At 38.6% G+C, this 23,043-nt stretch overlaps 2 protein-coding genes across 2 annotated transcripts; one reads left to right on the top strand and one right to left on the bottom strand.

The window, feature by feature from the left end:
• Positions 1–534: 534 nt before the first annotated feature.
• tent5ab (terminal nucleotidyltransferase 5Ab) lies at positions 535–5,242 on the bottom strand. Its single transcript, XM_048177656.1, has 3 exons — positions 5,088–5,242; positions 4,103–4,958; positions 535–3,189 (listed from the first exon to the last, which is right to left on the bottom strand). The coding sequence occupies exons 2-3, from the start codon at positions 4,487–4,489 to the stop codon at positions 2,407–2,409; spliced, it is 1,170 nt and encodes a 389-aa protein (XP_048033613.1). The 5' UTR covers positions 4,490–4,958; positions 5,088–5,242; the 3' UTR covers positions 535–2,406.
• Positions 4,283–22,559, top strand: tgm1l3 (transglutaminase 1 like 3). The gene is made up of 16 exons (XM_048177638.1): positions 4,283–4,418; positions 5,575–5,648; positions 10,254–10,412; positions 14,389–16,896; positions 16,981–17,172; positions 17,271–17,522; positions 18,660–18,778; positions 18,926–19,033; positions 19,169–19,346; positions 19,435–19,573; positions 20,002–20,194; positions 20,538–20,691; positions 20,774–21,058; positions 21,469–21,629; positions 21,802–21,938; positions 22,047–22,559. Exons 4-16 carry the CDS (start codon positions 16,326–16,328, stop codon positions 22,189–22,191), a joined length of 2,634 nt encoding a protein of 877 aa, XP_048033595.1. The 5' UTR covers positions 4,283–4,418; positions 5,575–5,648; positions 10,254–10,412; positions 14,389–16,325; the 3' UTR covers positions 22,192–22,559.
• The last annotated feature ends 484 nt before the right edge of the window (positions 22,560–23,043 follow it).

Here is a 23,043-nt window from a genome sequence, read left to right as displayed (position 1 = left end):
TGACGCAGGCTACAATAAATCTACTTGCACTGTGTGCTGCTTAGCCAACAGTTACAAGTCTGTTGAGAGACATACAGTTGCCAAAGTACATTAAACACACAAGATTATATGGAGAAATCGTTAAACAGGTAGATTGGTGCAACCTAAACAGACTGACCATCTGCTATAGTAAGTGTAAGAGACTAATAGTTAAGTTACTGTAGCAATGCAACAAGAAATGCTGGGTTTTTAAATGTGGTGCATTTGCAGAACCTATATGTTTTTAACACAGTTACCTGCTGAAAAGACCAAGCATGGATTTCCATGCTACTCAATTCTTGTTTATGCTAGTAAGTGGTAGTGTTGGTCTAGCATGATTTTAACAAGCAAAATCATCCAAAATGCATTGTAGTGCTCTTTGGGGGCTTTCTAAACATCATGCTGTGTATTGGTTTAGTTAAAACCACTAACAGGAAGGGATAATGTATGGGCTAACAAGAGATAAGGGTCAAACAGTGACTAACAATTGCTAACAAACATCACTGAGTCAATGTATTTTTTTTTTTTTTTTGAAAATCACCATTTAATGAGTCATTCATGTTTGCAAATACATGATGCATTGCGACATCAACAGTTCTCGTCTGAATTCACGTACAAGTTTAATTTAGAAGATAAGACACACATACACAGAGACATTCACACTTGTGTGGGCATCCAAGACTCAATATGAAAATTTACACCAACGCGTGTTGAGAATTTGCTGCACTAATGCTCGGCCGGGTTTTCTTTCGACTCATAAAAGAAAACGGTACTCTTCACAGCATTAGAGTAAGGTCCTAACCGAGACCTTTTTACAAACATCACAATGTACAAAAATAGAAGAATCAGTAGAAAAATAAGAGATATGATTATATGTGAGTGAGCGTATGGGAGGAAAGTGTCCATCTCTGTATGATCAGCGAATTTATCCACGAGTACAAGCGACAATCTCAGGCCCTGTCCCAACTTGCAATCCTCAAGACTCATGACAGCAATTGCATGCATGTAACTGTATGGTGTCCCATTTTTGGATTCTGAAGGGTGCTCATGAGTGCCCTTGATGCACCCGTTTTGCCGAGCCCGCACCTTTGGACGACTACCAGACAGCATTATGCAGCATTACGTCACCAAAGTGTAGACTCTGAGGAGGACCGCAAGGGCTTAGGGGAGTATATGGGACAAGGCTTTAACATATATCAGAGCTCTTTGATGATACAGACTTTATGGAATAACTCAAATGGGGTTCCAACAGCATGTAGATGCTCTAGCGTCAAGTATTGTTGCTTCACAATCTTAAGAATATCAAGAATATCTTTGGTATGTGTTGTACTTCCCTTAAATGTGCTTCTGCTTCTCACTGCTGGTCTTAATCCCCCAAGTTATGCAGGTCAGATGTGTCAAAGGTATAATCTCTGGATTTGGTGGCCGTGTGATAATTAGGCCTGCAGAAAGACACCAGGTAACCTGGATGTAACAACAACAATTTGGACTTAAACAACTTTCATTAATTCTCTTCCTGTTCAGCCTCGACCTGTTTTACCTCTCTGCCTTAGATGTAATGGCATTGCCCTGGACATTTTAATCTGAGCTAAGCCAGCGCTGAGCCAACAGTACATTGAGGTCAGTTTAAATGAGACAAGAAGCTGTGAAAAACTCATGCAACACTTTCATATAGCCCCCATAATTCTCACGATTGTGGTACCATTATAAGAAATTGGTGTAGCAACTATTCATCATCCATTTAATGTACACTACCCACGGTTTTATGTGACTGCAAAAAGATGTCTTGACCAGCATACTGTGCTTTTTAGGGTGATTCACAGAGTGACTTTAGTTTTTCAGTTTAAGGCACTTAATTGATCATCTGTTTTGGGTATCTGGTATCTACGAGAATATCCTTGGCTTGAGAAAAGTGTCCATTGATTTCAGTTCTTTATGTCTGACAACATGAGTATTGAGCATCAAAAATAAAACTTCCCTTGCTAATCTTTCCACCCTTTCAACACGATATGCAGGATCTCTTCGATTCTTCAAGTATGTCTACCACACACATATGTACATTAACAAATACAATTTTCTCTTCATAATGTCTCCATGGTGTTTCCTCTCAGCCAGTGTTGCGCTTCTGTAGGCCTGGCGCTTAGCCATGGGAAGCCTAGGTAGAACGTGTTGCCCGATGGGAACAAATCCAAGTTATCTCACTCTCCCTCCCTTTCTCCCAATCCGGCGCTCTCGTAGCTTCTCCTTGCTGCGAGCTGGCAAAAGCCAATTGGGAAAGTCTTGGGTTTTCCTCACATTGTTGAGCACACACATACAGACTTCTCAACTGGTCTCATTGGGCGAGTGCTCTAACTGGACATGTTGGACAAGATGTGAGTTAACAGTCGGTCAGTTGCAGGGCAACCATGGCGAGAATGTGTGAGTGGGTTGGCAGGCATAGACTGGCTGCACCTGAGCAATGTAGTAATTGCTAAAGTTGCCGTCCGCAATGTACGGCGCAGGCTGGTAATAGCAAGTGACGTTAGCCACATTGGGAATCACATTCTGCTCCGCCAGCACACGTACTGCCAACATGGTGATGAGGCTCAGAGTCTGTCGCCTTTCGTGTCCCATCAAGCATACCGTACTTTCATTGACGACACTGTGTAGGGTGGTCAGGTACTCGTACTTCCGGTCCTCTAGTCCCACAAAGTGATTCTGCAGATAGGACTCGAGCTTGCGCCTTTGTTCCGCCACATCCGAGAAGTCGATGAAGAACCGGGAGCACATGTAGCGTTCGAGAAGCTTCATCTCGGCTTCCGAAGCGGCGCGGAAACCTCGCACCAACAGGTGGCAGTACTTCAGCAAGCCGCCGCCCCGGATCTCTTCTGGATTTCGCGTGCAGATCAGTTTCCGTTGCAGGTGGTCCAAGGCTACGCTGAAGTCTCCATAAACGCTCTCTCCCACGATGGAGGGGTGGAACGTCTCGGCCATGGGGTTCTCCGAGCACTCGTAGAAGAGCAGGAGGGAGTCCAGGCGGATCTGGAATGAGTCAACGCTGAATTCAAACTGCCTCCGCAGGGAATCCACAAACTTCAATTCGACGTTCTTCCCGCTGTTGTTGGAGAGCGAGATTAGACTCCAACGGTCTGAATCATTACACACTTTCACCATCTTCTGCACGTAAGCCTCCTGAGGAAAGAGAAAGAATGGTTGGGATGAGGACCATTTTATCTGGAAAAAGTCCAATATAAAGATTTGTTCAATGAAAATTATATGCATGTTGAAAGATGGATTTGTATGTGGGTGCAAAGATGACGTTTAAGCAGACAAATAAATAAATATGTCTACAATAAGCATTTTCTCAATAGTAGAAGACTACAGATGCATCATTTTGACATTGTGAAGTCACTTTGCATATCCAGTGAAGGCATTACATTGCATTGCTATAAATTGTATCAGCCTAATTTGAATACATGAAAACGCTGTCTGCTTTTGCATACGGTCAAGAGAGGTGAAAGCGGATCCATCGTAAATTGGTTTAGAGAAATCCTCTTTGTAGTAGAAACCAACGTTTTTACTACCAGTCTCCTTATCTTATTGCAGCTTAAATCTAATGCACACTCTCTAGGGCATGTCCAGGTCCAGTTAATGTCAAATGATAGCATGTCATGCACTTCCCCTTTACTTAACACATGAAACATATGGAATTATATCAGTTGCTAAGCAGTCATTTAGCTGAATCTCTCTTATCCACATTGACAGTAGCTACACTTAAATTAAGGACAGTCCTGATGGAGTAACCTGAGGTTAAGTGCCTTGCTCGAGGGCGCAGTTGCGATGATGAATCAACCCCTGCAAGGTTTCAATTACTAGCTAGGATTTTTAACTACCTTGCTTAAAGACATCTTAAGCAATTCTAAGCAGTTTATTTTTTATTTTTTATCTGGTTTAGCTGCATAGTCTCCCAGTCTGACCAGCTGAAAAGTGCCTAAAACCCCAGTAAAACCAGCAATAAAAAGTTTGGGATGGTTTAAGCTAAGCAGGACACCAGTTTACAACACAATTAAAACAAAAATTACTAACTAACAAATAACGCGCTCACCTTTAATGTCACTTGAGTAATTTTCTCTTTATTCACTCCTTCAGGCAGAAAATCCAGGAGGGAGTCGAGAACGATATCCTTGACGGTCTGAAACGCCACTTCTCCCTTCAGATCCGCGCAAAATATGAGGTCCAGGTCCTTGTAGCCCAAACCGCTGTCCTCGTGGAGGACGTGACTGGCCGCGGAACCGTTCAGCCGGACCTCCCGGACGTGGATCTTGCGCTCTTCCATGCGACACCGCACCACTTTGACGATATCCCGAGGTTTCATCTCCAAAGTGGGGAAGTTCCATTTGCCGTGAATAGGGATGGATTCGGTAAGGATGACATCCAGACGCTTCACCTGCTCCCAGTTCAGCACGCTCAAGTTACTCAGATTATCTTCCATGGCGAGTGATTAGAGATCGGTTTGTTAATTAGGCTAGTCCTAGAATCAGGTCTGTAATTTTATATCGCTTTGGCCATGTCCAACGAAACGAGGAGCGGTTGAAATGTTATAATTCTTGAGAAGAGTCTTTTTCAGTCGCGTGAGAGTTTATATGCACGTCTATGCATTCGTGTTGCATGCAGCGCGCCGCTGCTGCGCCTCACCACTGTGCGTAAAAGCTTGCCAGATGTCCCGTTTGCGCACAGCGCTGAAGTTCGTGGCGAAGGCGGTGGACGCGGGTTCTCACGGCTCTCGGGGGGCCGTGAGAATTTAGAACGATTGCTGCATGATTGCGATGAGTTTTCAGGTCGGATAAAAAGGGGGCACGCCTTTCCAATAACACGAATATCAAATAGCAAAAGACCCAGTCTCTCTCCTCATCAGTTAAAGTGAAACCTGGACGCTTCGAGCCTTTACATGTTGTTTTATTCTGTAAAAATAAATAAATAAAAGTATAAAAAAATCAAGCAATGAGTTTCAAGTCCTATTAAAGCATAAAGTGCGCACTAAACGAACATAGATGCGCATAATCAATACTATGTGTGAAAGGATTACCTACCTGTACGATCACATTGTCAGCTGTTCTGTGTAAACTGCTGGTTGCTCATGTCATCTCGGTTGCACATAGTGAGGATGCATAGAGATTAACCCGTAAACTAAAGCAGGAGTGACGGCGAATTTGAGTGACAGCTGCGCACACCAATCCAGACACGCGCTCCTCATCTACAGTAATACTATACACAGTTATACGCATTTACGACCAATACAGGACTATATATATATATATATATATATATATATATATATATATATATATATATATATATAGTTTAATAATTACATATAACTATATATAAGTATAGTTTAATCATTTTTGCTAAACTTTTTTATTATTATTATTATTATTATTTATATAGCCAAAATAATCAACTGTATTTGGTATAAGACTTATTCTTTGACACCAATGCCTTTAATATGTGATATAGCCTACATAATAAATTCATCAATTAAAATTGACTAGCAAAAAAACACTTCTGCCTTTATAGATACAAGTGAATGTCAATGCTGCCCTCTAGAGAAAGTCATCAGGTCTGAAACTTGAGCTGTGTCTTTTATACAGGTGAGTAAAGAGAACTATATTTTAGGGGCAAATTTGCAGAAAAATGTCCCTATAGGTTATTTGACAAAGAGGCGTCCTCAGTAGGAATATGGAAAGACTGTTTGTGATGTCTTTATTCGCTTCGCTTAAAGTGCTGCATGTTTTATTTTAGGGTTTGGGGTGTGTGTTAGGGTTAGTCTGTAGTAATTACTATAGTAATTAGCTTAATTTAAGGCCAAATGAAGTCTAAGGGAAGTCCCTGTTAAGATGGCTATGCAAATGTGTGTGTTTGTGAGGGAGGGAGATGGAGATGTGTTTGAAACTGTGTGTGTGTGTGTGTGTGCAAGATAGAAAGAGACTAGCTAGTAACTGTGTGTATAAATGACTGACTGTAATGTCAGGTCAGGCTAGATGTCACCCAGAATCTATCAGGGGGAGCGTACCTGCGTCACAGCGGTAACAGCCAATAAAGCAGGATTATTCTAAGATTACCCCCTACACCATGAGTCTTGGACGCACTTCTGAGTGTGTGAGTGTGTGTTTAAGTGAGGAAGAGAAGGCAAACCCTGTGTTTAGTGCTTGAATCTGAACAGTATGAATTTACTCTAACTACACAATGCATGAAAAAGAATATTTATATCAGTTTTTTATTGTGTTGTTGTTGTTTTAATATAGCAAAAGAACACGTCCCAGTCATTTTATCACAAAATCAAAATAAATAAGATATAAGAAACTCAAGACATTGTTTTATTTATTTATGTATTTTGACATTATTTAATTAAATCATTTTTAAATAAATCATTTCTATACAATGATAGAAATGGTAACAAACACATTGTCAAAAAATGCAATGCAAAAAGTCTTAGTCCTTAAAATATTCTTTATTTTCTTTATGCAAACTATTTTTTTTTTCTTTTAATTTTCTTGAAATCAAAAGAAATATAATATATTGCTTAAAAAAAGTAAAGACTGTTGTATGTATTTTTGCATTTTGACTTTTTTAAATAAAACATTTATATAGGCTACAATGGTAGAAATAATTATATAAACATTAATTAAAACAACATAAAACATTAAATAATTTTCGGGTGATATGTGACCTGATTCCAGGGGAGGAGTTGCATTGAATGACCCATGTGATGTTGAATGTGTCTGTAGGAATCTGACATTCCTCAGGGTCAGCTGAAGCAGTCAGGAGTTTCCTGTCTCTCTCTCTCCACACACACTCACCCAGAGTCATAAACTTTATCACACTGTTTTCCGTTTAATTGCCCATATGCTTTCTCTTTAGCTCAGACTTAAATATATGTTACAAAAATAGAAACGTGTGAGCATACTACATTAAAGTGTCTAGTCTCTCTAGTCAGGCAGACATTGTCGAGGTAAGACAGAGATTGACATTTGGTCCATGCAATGAGATCAGATGAGGCTTTAGCCAATCCACCACCCCAGATATACCACTGAGACAGTTACACACTTTCTCTGGCTCTCTCTATTATATGGAAGCTGGTTTCTGCCACGGAATAAAAAATAGGATAATTGCGACTTTTTTCTCAGAATTGCGAGTTTATATCAGGCAATTGTGTTTATATCTCACAATTCTGACTTTTTTAACATGCAATTGTGTTTATTACTCACAATTCTGACTTTATTTCTCGCAATTCCAACTTTATACAGTATCTCACATCCGACTTTATATCTCACAATTCCGACTTTATAACTCGCAATTCCAAATTTATACAGTATCTCGCAATTCTGACTTTATATCTCACAATTCGGACTTTATATCTTGAAATTCGGACTTTATATCTTGCATTTCTGATTTTATAACTTGCAATTGCGACTTTATATCTAGCATTTGTGACTTTATAAATCGCAATTCTGACTTTATATCTCACAATTCCGACTTTATAACTTGCAATTGCGACTTTATATCTCGCAATTCTGACTTTTTAACTTGCAGTTCTGACTTTATAACTTGCAATTGCATCTTTATATCTCACAATTCTGACTTTATATCACACAATTCTGACTTTATATCTCGCAATTCTGACTTTATATCACACAATTCTGACTTTTTAACTTGCAGTTCTGACTTTATATCTCACAATTCAGACTTTATATCTCGCAATTTTGACTTTATATCACAAAATTCTGACTTTATATCTCACAATTCTGACTTTATATCTCACAATTCTGACTTTATATCTCACAATTCTGACTTTATATCTCACAATTCTGACTTTATATCTCACAATTCAGACTTTATATCACACAATTCTGACTTTCTAACTCACAATTCCGACTTTATATCTCACAATTCCGACTTTATAACTTGCAATTGCGACTTTATATCTCGCAATTCTTACTTTATATCTTGAAATTCGGACTTTATAACTCGCAATTCTGATTTTATATCTCGCAATTCCGACTTTATATCTTGAAATTCGGACTTTATAACTCGCAATTCTGATTTTATAACTTGCAATTGCGACTTTATATCTCGCATTTGTGACTTTATAAATCGCAATTCTGACTTTATATCTCACAATTCCGAGTTTATAACTCGCAATTCGGACTTTATATCTCACAATTCTGACTTTATAACTTGCAATTGCGTCTTTATATCTCGCAATTTTGACTTTATATCACACAATTCTGACTTTCTAACTCACAATTCTGACTTTATATCTTGCAATTTTGACTTTATAACTCGCAATTCCAACTTTATATCTCGCAATTCTGACATTATATCTTGAAATTCAGACTTTATAACTTGCAATTCTGACTTTATAACTTGCAATTCTGAAAAATGTAGAAAATACAGAGATTATATCATATCACCATTCAACCATATTGTCATATTCAGCCATATTTTAGCCATATTGCCCAGCCTTACCTTATGGCAGTGGTCTCAAACTCAGTTCCTGGAGGGCCACAGCTTTGCACAGTTCAGCTCCAACCAGCTCCAGTTCACACCTGTTTGGAAGTTTCTAATAATCCTGAATACCTTGATTAGCTGGATCAGGTGTGTTTGATTAGGGTTGGAGCAAAACTATGCAGAGCTGTGGCCCTCCAGGAATGGAGTTTGAGACCACTGCTTTATGGCATGCTTTAAATGCTGATTTTTCCATGTTTTGGCTAAGCAGTAATGATACATTATTATATCATTTGTCAAACGGTTATTTAACAATTACATTCAGTCCTGCATTACTAATTCAGTTTGTTTGCGCAAGCCCCTCACAAATTTCTAGCGCCAACCGCCACTGCTATTGAAATGACTGTATTTCACTCATGAAATTTTGCAGACAAACAGTTTGGTGTTGCAGTGCAGGTTTAACAGTAACACCGGAAGCTTCATTCCAGAGCAGGCTTTAATAACCTTGGGTAAAAAGCATTGCTAAATTAGGCTACAAGTGTATAACATTATTAAAAAGTGTGTTAAAAGTGGGGTTTAGAATGACGATTACACAGAGTTAAGCGTAGTGTGAAAAGCTTTATGACTTGACCAATATACCTTCAATTTAGTAACTGTACTAACAATAATCAGCAGTGCTGGATAGATTACTTACAAATTCGGTTACTGATTCCAAATTGCATGACAAAAATTGTAGTTAGTAATGTAATCCATTACACATTAAAGGTAGGCCTAATATAATCTGATTACTTTTGACATAACCCGTTTTTCACATAGATTTGAAGAGGATTGTATAACTATAATAATTATAATAAAATATATTGTATTCTATTCTTTATCATCAACAACATGAAGTAGTGGGGGAATAATTTACTGCCATTGTGAGAATAAAATGTAATCAATAAGAAGTAACTGTAGTCTGATTATGTTTATTTTAAAACATAAAATAATCTAACTACAAGTATTTAATGTTCAGAATCTGATTATGTTATCCAGATTACATGTAATCCATTACTACTCAGCACTGATAATATGTCACTAAATGTTGCAGCATTTGCAATAGCAACATCACCTCCATTACTGGCAATAATAATAGCAATAATAATAATCGAACACAGTTTTGAAGCCACAAAACTTCACATTGCTATGTACAGTAGTTGCTAAGATGTTTTGAGCATTTTAATGTGCTGCTGTGTGGTTGCAAGGGGTGTTCTAGGTGGTTGTGAAGTGGCTGCGTTCATGCTCCAATAAGCCGAAAAACCTGCCAGGCAAAAAAGTATATAAAACCCTTAGAAAGTTGTATGGTTGCTTTTTCACCATTAATAACATGTGAAATTTACAACATGCATTGTTTATACAACAAATAAATGCAATATTATTTTTCATTTGTTTTCATTTTATCTGTCCATCAGTTTGACATCTTTCAGAGATCTCGATAGCTTGTTTTGTTGCTCTAGAAGCTAACCTCAGTTGGTTTGTGGTTAGTTGTAGCTCTGTGTACGTGTTGTGTATCTCTGTGTGAAGTGAGTAAAATGTGGTAAAATGGAGAGGTGTGGCAATATAGCACAAAATGGATGTTTTATTTCTGACATCGGTTATTTATAAATCAAAAATAAAGCAAAGAGTTTTAAGATGGTGACAAAATGACAAATATACAATATGATTCATAAAGAGGCCTGCCAGTAACTGTTGTTGTTTTTTATGGACAGGAATTCGACCGGCAACTGCTTTGACCCTTTTGACCTCCGTCCTGCTTGGGGAAGTGTGTCTTCCTCTTACTAAGGCTGATCCTGCAATTATACATCAGTTTTTCTTCCTAGGAATTGCTTTGAGTCTTAAGCAACCAGGCAAGACAAACATAAAGAAATGTGAGGTTCTTAATTGCATCACAGTTTATGATCTTCAACATAAAGTACATGTTAAAGCTTGAAAATTTGCAGAACAATTTTTTTTTACCTGACCCTTAAAATTTTATAAATGCAAGAAGTGTGATTTGCTGAAAATGTAATGTAGTCTCTTTTTTATTTTATTTTAATATTTTTATTTACTGTACCTTGTGTAAAGTTGTTCATGCAATTTGAGGATGAGTGAATGTTGCAACTGGCCATGTCAGTGTCTAATTAGGCAAGATTCAAGTGACAGACGAATTACTGTGGTTTTTAAAAGCTGCTAAGCCTCTTTTCTTTATTGTACCGAATATGCATGACTAAATGGTAGGTTGCAATGTTTTAGCATTGTTTTTTCTCCCTGCTGTCACTAACCCTGTCAGAACAGACGTGCAACCTGTTTAAGATATGACTCAGTTAACCAGTTAATGTAAACTGCTGGTATAAAATAATAGAAAACTCATTATCGTAACTTTTTATTAACAATTTGCCTCATCTTGATCAGGAGATTTTAATGTTGATGTTCTAAAGCATTTAACGCAAGGAATTTGATTGCAAATTAGAACAACACTATACTATTTGAATATATATACACTAAAAAGCCAAAACATTATGAGCAGTCAGAGGTGAAGTGAATATTTTTGATCATCTCTTAACATATATTAAGATCTGTGTAGATTAGATGGTAAGCAAACAATCAGTTCTTGTGATCAACGTGTCGGTTGCAGGAGAAATAGGCCGGAACAAAGATCTGAGGGCCAAATTGTTATGGCAAGTATCTCTGAAACGGCAAGTCATGTGTGTTGCTCCAGTCAGCAGTGGTGAAAATTGACCAACAGTGTCTGAGTAAGGACAAACCACAAACCGTTGGCATGAGGACAACGCAGGCTGGTCTGAGCCAACAGTAGGTCTACTGGTCTACACAAAATTTGAATAATAGTTATGGGAGGAACGTGTCACAACTGCTGCGTATGGGGCTGTGAAGCCGCAGACCAATCAGAGTCCTACCTTGACCCCTGTCCACCATTGAAAACACCTGAACTGGACCTTGGAGCAGTAGAAGAAGGTCGTCTGGTCCTATTTTTATTTTTTATTTTTTTTTTACACATCACGTGCACGGTATTGTACGTATGCAGCGTTTACCTGGGGAAGTGATGCACTAGGATAACTGATGACAAGCCGGTGGAGGCAGTGTGAGGGAATGGTTTGAGGAACAGGATTAAGAGTTCAAAGTGTTGCCCTGGCCTTCAAATTCCCAAGATCTCAATCCAGTCGAGCATCTGTGGGATGTGCTGGACTAACAAGTCTAAGCTCCACCTCACAACCTACAGGACTACTGGACCTAAAGGATCTGCTGCTAACATCTTGCCAGATACCACAGCACACCTTCAGGGGTCTCATAGAGTCCAGGCCTCAGTGGGTCGGCACTGTTTTGGCAGCACACAGAAACCAACTGCATTTTAGTCAGGTAGACAATGTTATAAATATGTTATATATATATATATATATATATATATATATATATATATATATAAAGATGATTGATTGGATTGAGATCTGGAGAATTTGGAGGCCAAGTCAACACCTCAAACTCTTTGTTGTGCTCCTCAAACCATTCCTGAAGCATTTTTGCTTTGTGGCAGGGTGCATTATCCTGCTGAAAGAGGCCACAGCCACCAGGGAATACCGTTTGGTCTGCAAAAGTAACATCCACATGGATGGCAGGACCCAAGGTTTCCCAGCAGAACATTGCCCAAAGCATCACACTGCCTCCGCCGGCTTGTCTTCTTCCCATAGTGCATCCTGGTGCCATGTGTTCCCGAGGTAAGCGACGCACACGCACCCGGCCATCCACGTGATGCAAAAGAAAACATGATTCATCAGACCAGGCCACCTTCTTCCATTGCTTCGTGGTCCAGTTCTGATGCTCACGTGTCACTGTTGTCGCTTTTGGCGGTATGGGCATGGGCACCCTGACTGGTCTGCGGCTATGCAGCTCCATACGCAACAAACTGTGATGCACTGTGTATTCTGACACCTTTCTATCAGAACCAGCATTAACTTCTTGAGCAATTTGAGCTACAGTAGCTCGTCTGTTGGATCGGACCACACAGGCCGGACACTGTCGCCGGTTCACCACTGTTGCTTCCTTGAAGCACTTTTGATAGATACTGACCACTGCAGACCGGGAACACCCCACAAGAGCTGCAGTTTTGGAGATGCTCTGACCCAGTCGTCTAGCCATCACATTTGGCTCTTGTCAAACTCGCTCAAATCAAAAAATGCCCATTTTTCCTGCTTCTAACACATCAATTTGAGGACAAAATGTTAACTTGCTGCCTAATATATCCCACCCATTAACAGGTGCCGTGATGAAGAGAGAATCAGTGTTATTCACTTCACCTATCAGTGGCCATAACACACACACACACACACACACACACATATACATATATATATAATATTAGTTTTACAACAAGTGTTAGAGCAACACTGTGCAATATCTGTGGAATAGGGACAGATGATCACAGACCCCAGCAGAAAAGTGGTTGCTTAGTTATAGCAACATGGAGAGGAAGTGAAATGGCTTTCACAGATCTGCTGAAATAGCATGTTCTCACCAGTTTCCTGATGGTGTGTGGTTTCACAACACAAACTCACACATATACACAGACTCACTCATGTTTTCTCTCTCACACAAAACACACTGGGAACTCAATCCAGTTGTGGTTTCTTTATACAGAACAACATGTTTGTGGCCTATTTATTTACATATTTGTCATATACTTTCATATCTTTTACGATATGAATACTACTACGGTTTATGGAAGGAGTGACACTGGCAAAAATCTGCCCCCTATTGGAAAGATTGTTGTTGCAAAAAATGTGACTGAAAAGATGCAAACCTGAACAAAGCTGCCGTATGGAGGTAGTAAAGCAACAAGGCATGTTGCTTTACTACATTGAATGATTGCATAACATTCTGCATGCTTAGACGTATTTATCTGGCCGATTTTTGAAGGCAGCATAAATGTATCCTTTGATATCCCATAATCCTCTACATGCATTTCAGCAGTTGGTTGAAAGAATAAAAATGTCATCCGAGTGAGCGGTTGAAAGTTAATGAATAAATAAATGTCAATTTTTACAGATTCCAGATACAGTTTTTGGTAGTCAACAATGAGACAGCAGCTTTCGATTTCAGACACCGCTGTATCAACCAAAAAGGACTGATGGTTCAGATGCTCATTATTATCAGATGCCCCCTTTTGGCCACTGCTGAAATTGCATCTAACCATACAGCAACTTTATGTTCTCTGAGAAGCACAACTTATTGTAGTATAAATATTTGCTTTGTTAATATATGCATACATTGTACGAACAGATGCATTAACCATAAATTAATTAATAAATTCCATCATATACAAACTAAACAATTATTTTCCTGAAAACCAGAAAAAGTAAAGTGGCAAAGACTCTTTTTGAATTTTCACATATTATTGGCTTCTATTTGTCTATAGATAGATAGAACGATAGATGGATAGAACGATAGATAGATAGATAGATAGAACGATAGATAGATAGATAGATAGATAGATAGATAGATAGATAGATAGATGGATAGAATGATAGATGGATGGATAGAACGATAGATAGATAGAATGATATAGATAGATAGATAGATAGATAGATAGATAGATAGATAGATAGATAGATAGATAGATAGATAGATAGATAGATAGATAGATAGAATATTTTAAAATAATTGTGAATTTGGTGAGAAACTGAGATGCTGAGTACAGTCAGTAGCGTGTATGAGATTCTATACTGACCTAATTAGTGTCATTAGTATCCAGACTGAATCATTTAAGAGATTCACTGTGGCATTTAGTCTGTAATTCTAATTCATGTCCAAACGGTAACAACATAATTTTCTTTTCTTGCTTACACTTCAAAGTGCAAGAACTACCCAAAGGAGGAGACACAAATGAGCTTGCATGTCCAGTAAGTTTGCTTTCAATATTGCTTTAACTCTAGCGCACCCAAAAATGAAAACACTGTCATCATACAGTACTCACTATCATGTCATTCCAGATCTATATGACTGTTTCTTCTGGGTGAACTATCCCTTTAGGTTCATATGACAAGCTTCATCAATTTGAGCATGTTGTCCACCAAATAAGCTACAAACTTAGGTCTTTTACACAAAGACAAGGGTCAAGTTATATTGGAAGGAAAGTGATCAGGTCTGAAAATTAGTCATTCACTGGGAAAATACCTCTCCAACAAATGGAGATGTATTTAAACATGCATGATTGTGCTTAATAACTATGAAACTATAAGGTTAGATTTACAATTCATACACCGCACTTGCCCCTCTATTAATTGCTAATTTACTCAAATTTACTCAACCCCTAATCAGAAATTATACAATAGAGAAATAGAGATTGGTCAACTAATTTGATTTATGGCATAACCTGATCGCCAAACCCAACATTAACAGTAAGTGTTTTGTCCTGTTAGTTCTGCTCTAATTATTTTCTTTGATAATTATGATGTAAATTACACTTAAGTCTCCATCCTAATCCTTTCTTTTTTTTTAACTCTTTGAGATTTTTGTTGACAGTTTTGCTGATGACCGTTATGAAACCCAAAATGAAGCCGTTAACACACCTGTGGTGTGTCTGTTTGTGCTTAAAGACTTGCAGAAAGATCTAGTTTGGGTGTGTTAATGAGGTTCGTTGGTGAGAGACACTTGTAGTTGAACTGCAATTTTTCCAAAAATCAAGATTAAAATAAAATGATATAGTTTTAGATGAAGTTATGCAAGTCACACCACAGAGTACAAAACATTTACTAATGTATTTAATAGTGGTCTCGTCATAACAATCTTGAATCTTCCTGTTAAATATAAAATGAGAACATGATCTCTCTCAAATTGCTATACAAGTCAATTAAAATTAATATTAACATTCAAAAAGGTCTTTTAATTAAATGCATAGTATTGTGCTGAGATATTAATTTCTATGGAAGATTAAGACTGAATAGTGAAGTAATAAAAGTAATTTTCTTAATCACAGTTTTTGTCTAATCTTTCAGTAAAAAAAATGTCTCTTTGCACATTAACCTCACTTAATTTTGTTAAATTTATGCTTAAAAGAAGCAAAAGCAATTTTCCTGTACTGGAAGACAAGACAAAAATACTTTTTTATTATTTTTATACAGTATGAAGTTGTTTGAGAAAAGCCCAGAGCTTGCTGAAATCTAGACAAATGGTTGTGAATTTGAAAAAAGTGTTCATTTATTTACATAATTCTAATACTTGCATTGTATTTTAATGACTATTCCACAGTATTTAGTACTGTGGAAAACAGTAATGAGGTGTGACCCTATTGTATAACTATCATAAATGTATATTCCATACATAATCATGCTTATGTGCTCCTTTATGCTGGCATTGCTCAATTAAAATGATATTCTTATAGGCCTATCAATTATCAGAACAATTATACTAAACCGTAATTTTGCACCATTAGTTTCTCAAATTAACCCGCGTGATTCATCTCAAATCCTTCCCTCCCTTTCATGAGACAAGGAAATACTTTAGGCACTTCAGTTACTCATGTGAATGGGTTGGGAATGGAGATGTGAATATATATACCGGACTACAGCAGAGAGAGGTGTCACAGCACAAGAAGCCGTGGTTCCAGCCAGACTTACTTTGCTTCGGTAATTGAAGTTCACTTAGAACTTTTACTCTCTTCAGATTCAACATCACTCCGGAAGAAAGAACAGCAAACATGTAAGTAATCAACTTAAAATGATCAAGTTATGCGTTGTATTTAGTACATCTTTTTATATTCTGGTGAAATTTAGAGAATAAGTCCTTGAAAGATGTTACAGACCTACAGTATACATCTAGATGACAATATCACTCTCATTCTTTCTTTTTCTGCACCTCACAGCATGTCTGTCTTTAAGTATGGCCAGTTCAACAACTACTGCAACATCGGCCGTTTCCCAGGCATCAAACTCGGGCAGTATGACCATTGCTGGGGACAAGGCTACGTGCCGGTGTACAGTAAACCTTGTGTGGACCCTTGCGTGAAGCCTTGTGTGGACCCTTGCGTGAAGCCTTGTGTGACTCCTTGTGTGGACCCTTGTGTGAAACCTGTTTTCAATCCTTGTGTGGACCCTTGTGTGAAGCCTTGTGTGACTCCTTGTGTGACTCCTTGTGTGACTTCTTGTGTGAAACCTGTTGTCAAACCTTGTATGACTCCTTGTGTGACTCCTTGTGTGAAACCTGTTTTCAATCCTTGTGTGAATCCTTGTGTCAACCCTTGTGCTAACCCTTGCGCTAACCCTTGTGCCATCCCTTGCGACTATGTGAGACCTCGCTGTTATTACGACTGCAAGGAAGTCTTCCCCAAGGATTGCGCTGATGACTGCGTGCGTACCTGTGAAGGTAAGACTTGTAGATCTGTTCTTTGTTTTGTGAAATGTCTTCATTAAAGCTCCCAGTTGATATCTCCTGCTTGCTTTTTCTCAGATTTGGTTCTGCAGGTACGTTGCGTTGACCTGATGAAATCCTGGAAGTGTCAGAATCGTCAGGAGCATCACACCAGCTGTTTCCGTAATGATCACCTCATTGTCCGTAGAGGACAGTGTTTCCAGATGTGGATTGAGCTGTCCCGCCCATTCAATCCAAAATGTGACCAACTTCACCTGGAGCTGAAACTTGGTTGGTTAAGTCTTCTTGATCGGTTCATGTTTGTTTGTTTTTTTAGTTTTAGTTAATGATAATAACCCTGGTTATTTCTTGTTGATTGTATTTTTCAGGTAAAGTTCCATCAATTAGCAATGGCACTCTGGTGATTGTTCCATTAGTGGACGAATTCAAAAAAAATCGCTGGGAGGCCAAGATTGTAGAAAGGATGCAAAACCGAATCAAACTGTCTGTTTACTCCCTTCCAACTTCCTGTATTGGACGATACAGCTTGACCGTTGTGACTTGCGGTCCAAGGGGCAGAGCCACGTCATCATGCAACCCTTGCAATGACATTTACATGCTGTTCAACCCCTGGTGTAAAGGTACGTACAGTACTGCATTTTAGACTTTTGAATCACATCTCAACTGAATGTTCATTCTGAACTGTGCACTTCTGAAATTCCATGCAAAAGACTCTAAAGATGTGTGGGGAACATTTTGCTTTCTTTTTGCTTTTTTTGCTAAATTCAGTTGTTTAGTGCTTAATCCCGTTCTGTACAGACACAGTTCAGGAAACAACCACATTTTTAAACCGAATTAACTCCCGAAAAATACAACCGCATCTACAGACATCCCAGTACGTAACCGAACTGAACAACAAGTTGTTAATGACGTTTTTAAACGTGCATCGGAGGTGTCTTTTGGTGCTTTCAAGTCCTCCTGTGAAGTTCGTATTTATGAGGTGGGAAGTCGTGTTTACAACAGGTGTGTTCAAGTCACTTTTGTTGGAGTAAGATGGCGGTGTACCTTCTCTTAATTAATTGCACAAAAAATTCAGCACTTCTGAAGCACAAAGAATGCATCAGGTGTGCTTTTCTTGTTTTTATTTTTAACTTTATTGTTACATATTGTATTGCTATTTTATAATGCTATCATATGTTGTGCAGGCAATTAGCTTACTTCGTTGTAAATAGAAAAGCCTGACAACTTTCACTGCTAAATACCTATAAGTAGTGTAGTATTCCGCCATGTTTCTCACTGACACGCCTCCAACTTGAACGGGGCTTAAAGAAAACCCCGAGCTTTCCAATCGTAGTTATGACATTGTGGTGGCGAATGCCAGAATGTTAATGGTTTCCAAGCTGTCAATCATCGCAGTTTCGAGAGTGAATCGTGTTGCGTACACACATGGAATGATAATTTAGGGTATTCACTCCCGTCACTCCCAATTTTAAATACAGGACTAGAGCTGTGAGAAATCTTACAAACAAAAACATGCCACACTTAGTAGCCTAATTTGCAAGATATAAATATATTATACAAACCTACTAGAGTCTGAAATGTTTTCAATATATTTTCATATTTCTGTTTTTAGAAAAATATTGTTGTTGTTTGGATGTTAATCGAGCATTAATAGAAGGAACATTGATTATAATCAGTAAATGGTTGTAAAACCATTATCGAAACTACAGTATATGAAGCTTCCCAGTTAAAATTCCAGTGATCTTTCTCTTTACTAGATGACTCTGTGTACCTGGATGACGAGGCCCAGAGAGTTGAGTATGTGCTGAATGACGTGGGCAAAATCTACTATGGAACTAAATGTCAGATCGCTTGCAGAACCTGGAACTTTGGTCAAGTGAGAGCCAGACTTTTCATTAATATATCTCAAAATGTTTGATGTTTGATCTAAAGTGCTGGAATACAAGCATTTTCACTTTTTATAGACCATAGAACTTGCACACTGCATGGCAAACATCTTCATTTTAATCTCTCTGATTCTTAGTTTGATGAGGGAGTCTTGGCTGCTTGTTTCTTCGTGTTGGAGAAGAGCGGTGGACCTTGCACTGGATGGAGCGACCCTATTAACGTGGCCAGAGTCGCATCTGCTATTGTGAGTCTTCATTTTCCTCTTATTGAGATGCCATGAAGCTGATCCTGAGTGGTTCTATTCTTTACATGAATGATGAAATCATGACTTGATGATGTTTAGCAAAAGAACAGATAGTAATATAACACTCTTTCATAGATTAATGCCAACGATGACTGTGGTGTGTTGGTGGGTAACTGGTCTAACTGCTATGGAGATGGAACTTCTCCCACATCCTGGTGCGGCAGCAGTGCCATCCTGAAACAGTACCACAAATGTGGAGGAGTACCTGTCAAATATGGACAGAGCTTGGCCTTTGCTGGAGTCACCAACACACGTAAGAGTTCATGCAGAATGGACAAGGAGGAGAGAAGGTTGAGAAAGTGATTGTAGATTTAATGCACATATTCTTCTCTTTCTCTTAGTGTTGAGGTGTTTGGGCATTCCCGCTCGTCCCGTCACAAACTTCTGTTCTGCTCATGACACTGATGTGTCTATGACAGTAGATATTTATCTTGATGAGAACTATGATCTGATCGAACACCTGAACCGTGATTCAATCTGGTAAGATTCTGCACAAACTTCTTTCATTATGTAACATCAGCAACAGTGTCATGGTATCATTTTAGGACAAGCACTGAAGTTTGTTTTGATTCCATTTAGATTGGATATTTTCTCTACATATTTATAAAAGTAGTTGATAATAAAGATTCCAAGTAGGAATTGAGACTATATCTTTACATTGCTTTGCATACTGCAAAGCTGCATATGCAGTTTGGTGATAGCAGCTTTGATGAGCACCACCTATTGGTGAGAAAATGTATATGCACTGAATAGAAATTGAATATTTATATATCTAATTGTGATCACCTAAACTATGCAATGTTCTAAAAGAAGCACATTTGGATTGCAATCTTTTCTTGTCTCCTCTTGCATTGCAATATGTTTCTCTGTCTCCTCTGCTGTGAATCTTTCTCCTTCTCTTCGTGTAGGAACTACCATGTGTGGAATGAGGCCTGGATGGCTCGTCCTGACCTCCCATGTGGTTTTGGAGGTTGGCAGGTGGTTGATTCCACTCCTCAGGAGACCAGCCAGGGCATCTTCCGCTGTGGCCCCACCTCTGTTGCTGCCATCCGCAGTGGGCAGGTCTTCCTCAAATATGACACGCCCTTTGTTTTTGCTGAGGTATGATTATGCATTGTAATTTGAGCATTAGGCATAGGGTTTTGATGCAGTTATTCCAGAACAGGTGAATCTCTTGTACTCATGTACACACTCTATATCTTATAGCAATATATTATAGTGTTAGTGTTTTGCTTGCTTAGTTGGGGTTTAAAAGACACCTTATATAATCAGTAATATTGGTTTGAATGCACTGACACTATCAGATGAGAACAAAACTTGAGCTGGATGATGACTGCTTTATAGCTGAATTTGAATGCGAAGTCTCATATTTGATGAAGCTTGCATCATGGATTCTGCTATTTTCCTGTTTATTACTACTGAAAATTACATTTTCTTGCTCTAGGTGAACAGTGATGTAGTCTTCTGGCAGAAGAGAGCATGTGGAACCTTCTGTGTTGTCCACGTTGACAAGAACGCAGTAGGTCACTGCATCAGCACCAAGGCTGTTGGCTCAGACAAGCGTGTGGATATCACAAACCACTACAAACACCCAGAAGGTGAAAACTCACACACATCACTTAAAGACTCTTTAACTCAGAATAGTTGTAATTTTTACCTCCGCTTCTCTTCATCCTTCAGGTTCAGAGGAGGAGCGTCGTGCTGTGGAGACAGCCCTTCGTCATGGCTCCAAGAAATGCACATACCCACTGCCCTGCGCTGAGGATGTTATCTGTGATGTCACCATGAAGGGTGATGGACCTTGTGTGGGCAAGGATGCCGTGCTCTGCATCAATCTGAAGAACAAATGCAGCTCACCACGTAGCGTCACCCTCCACAGCCAGGTGTCGGCCGCGTACTACACCGGAGTCCACAAGGCCTTGGTGAAGAAGGACCAGACGTGCTTTGAGCTCAAGGCCTCTGAATGTAAGAAATTAAACAAATAAGAGCTTAGCTAAAGTTGAGACACTAACCAAGAGTCAGTACCATGAGCTTCAAAAGTTGTTAAGTAATTGCATTATGCTTCTGTAGTAACCTTAAGTGAGATTTCAGCTTCATTAAAATAAAATAATAATGATTTGGTTTAACGAAACTCATTCAAACAATGGTTCTCTTCATAAAAGTTGGACTTTAGAGCAGATGAATGTTTACATTTATCCAAGCAGCTCTACAGAACGCAATGGTGTCGTTATTCAGCTCAAGATTCAGTTCTGTAACAGTGTTGAAAATTCATCTATTATGAAACGTAGAGTCTAATATGAATTGTTCTGATATGGTGGGGATGAGGATTTTACTGTTACTTTCAATTGAAGCATTATCATTGTTTATCCCTTTAGCCAAGGTTCTGGAGTGGGCCCTGCGATATGAGGATTACAAGAATCACCTTGTGGATCATTCAACAATGATGTTCACTGTTGCTGGACAGGTCGCTCAGACTAAGCAGATTGTGGCCAAACGCTTCAACTTCAGGATGTGCACACCAGATCTGGTTATTACTGTGAGTTTGAATAACTTGAAATCTATACTTCATCTGTTGGTCGTAATGTGTGTTTGTTGATGAAACTATGCAATTTTTATGGCTGGAAGAACTACTGATTATTAGCTGGGTAGAAAATGGAGTCTTTTGCATCACTGTCCAGTATGGTGTTAATTCGGATTGTGATTTTCAGCCTGGATGTGACTGTGTGGTGGGCAAAGAAGTGCCAATCAAGATCACATTCCAGAACCCACTGCCCTGTGTCCTGAAGAATGCCATTTTCCGCATTGAGGGACTGGGACTGAAGCACTGCAGATGCATCAACTATGGGTAGGAAATTAATCATGTTAAACTATGCAAAAGTAGGGGACATATAACATGGTACTATTCATTTTTATTGGTATATTAATAAATTCTTTCTTTTTGTCTGTTTTTCAGTGACATTGCAGGCCTGGCCACGGTGAACCTGACCGAGAACTTTATTCCCAAGTGTCATGGCTCTCACAAACTTCTGGCATCCCTTGATTGTCCTCAGCTCACTCAGGTTCATGGATGCGCCAACGTTGTGGTCAAAGAACACTGAAAAGGCTCTCAAATAACTGGAGGACCGGAAAGCTTTCAGCATGCTTTTCACATAAATTGATTTGCAGAGTTAAAAAAATGCTCTTTTAGTTATGTAATCTTTAGTGAAGGGTGCATTTAATCTCGGGATCTTTAGAGGATGATTAATGGCATATATTGGTTTTTTAGGAGGTATATTTTTGGAATATGTGATGTATTTGTAGTTTCAGATTGCAAATATTCAATCATTCTAATCATTTGCTTCCTTTTGTTATGTAGTCAACCTAAACAACTGACAATTTGTGGTTGTGTTCTATGATTTATTTTCTTCTTTTAGCTTCACTGATAATCTGTCCTCCATGTTGCCTCAATAAAAGTCATTTACTTGCAGTACATGAGTGTTTGTGATGTGTAATAATGAAACTGTGGATGAAATTATCATGACATCATACAACAAGCAACTGCACTTTTTGGTAATTGAGACAAGTAGCTGAGCAGTGCTATGGTTGAAATGGTTAGGCTGTTTAACATTACAATGTTCACTACTGGGCAAAAAAAAAAAAAAAAAAAAAAAAAAAAAAGGAAGAAGAAGAAAAGAAAACATGGGCCAAGCCCAAAATGGCTAAACACTAAGCTTTTAATTGTCTTAAAGGAAAATGAAACTTCTGTCATCATTTACTCACCCTCAAGTTGCTAAGCCTGTATGAATTTCTTCTGCTGAACACACTTTCATAATATTTTGTTATATTGGTTAGACTACTAACATTTTTCAAAATCACGTGATGCTGGTCTGAGGCGGCTACTACCATCTATCACAAAATATTAAAGAGCGCCTAAACGGTATTTATTGTTCGAATTTTGTTTGACAGAACTA

The sequence above is a fragment of the Megalobrama amblycephala genome, linkage group LG24 (assembly GCF_018812025.1).
Source record: "Megalobrama amblycephala isolate DHTTF-2021 linkage group LG24, ASM1881202v1, whole genome shotgun sequence".
Classification (NCBI taxonomy): domain Eukaryota; kingdom Metazoa; phylum Chordata; class Actinopteri; order Cypriniformes; family Xenocyprididae; genus Megalobrama; species Megalobrama amblycephala.
The sequence above is the reverse complement of the archived record's forward strand: the minus strand, read 5'-3'. Positions and strand labels throughout refer to the sequence as shown.

Bases quoted from the DNA above. Each gene is read 5' to 3' on its own strand.
- tent5ab (XM_048177656.1), bottom strand. From the start codon at position 4,489: ATGGAAGATAATCTGAGTAACTTGAGCGTGCTGAACTGGGAGCAGGTG. The intron at 3,190-4,102 runs GTGAGCGCGTTA...CTCTTTCCTCAG, and splicing joins TTACTCAAGTGACATTAAAG to GAGGCTTACGTGCAGAAGAT.
- tgm1l3 (XM_048177638.1), top strand. From the start codon at position 16,326: ATGTTACAGACCTACAGTATACATCTAGATGACAATATCACTCTCATT. The intron at 17,173-17,270 runs GTTGGTTAAGTC...TGTATTTTTCAG, and splicing joins TCACCTGGAGCTGAAACTTG to GTAAAGTTCCATCAATTAGC. The intron at 19,574-20,001 runs GTAAGATTCTGC...CTCTTCGTGTAG, and splicing joins CTGAACCGTGATTCAATCTG to GAACTACCATGTGTGGAATG.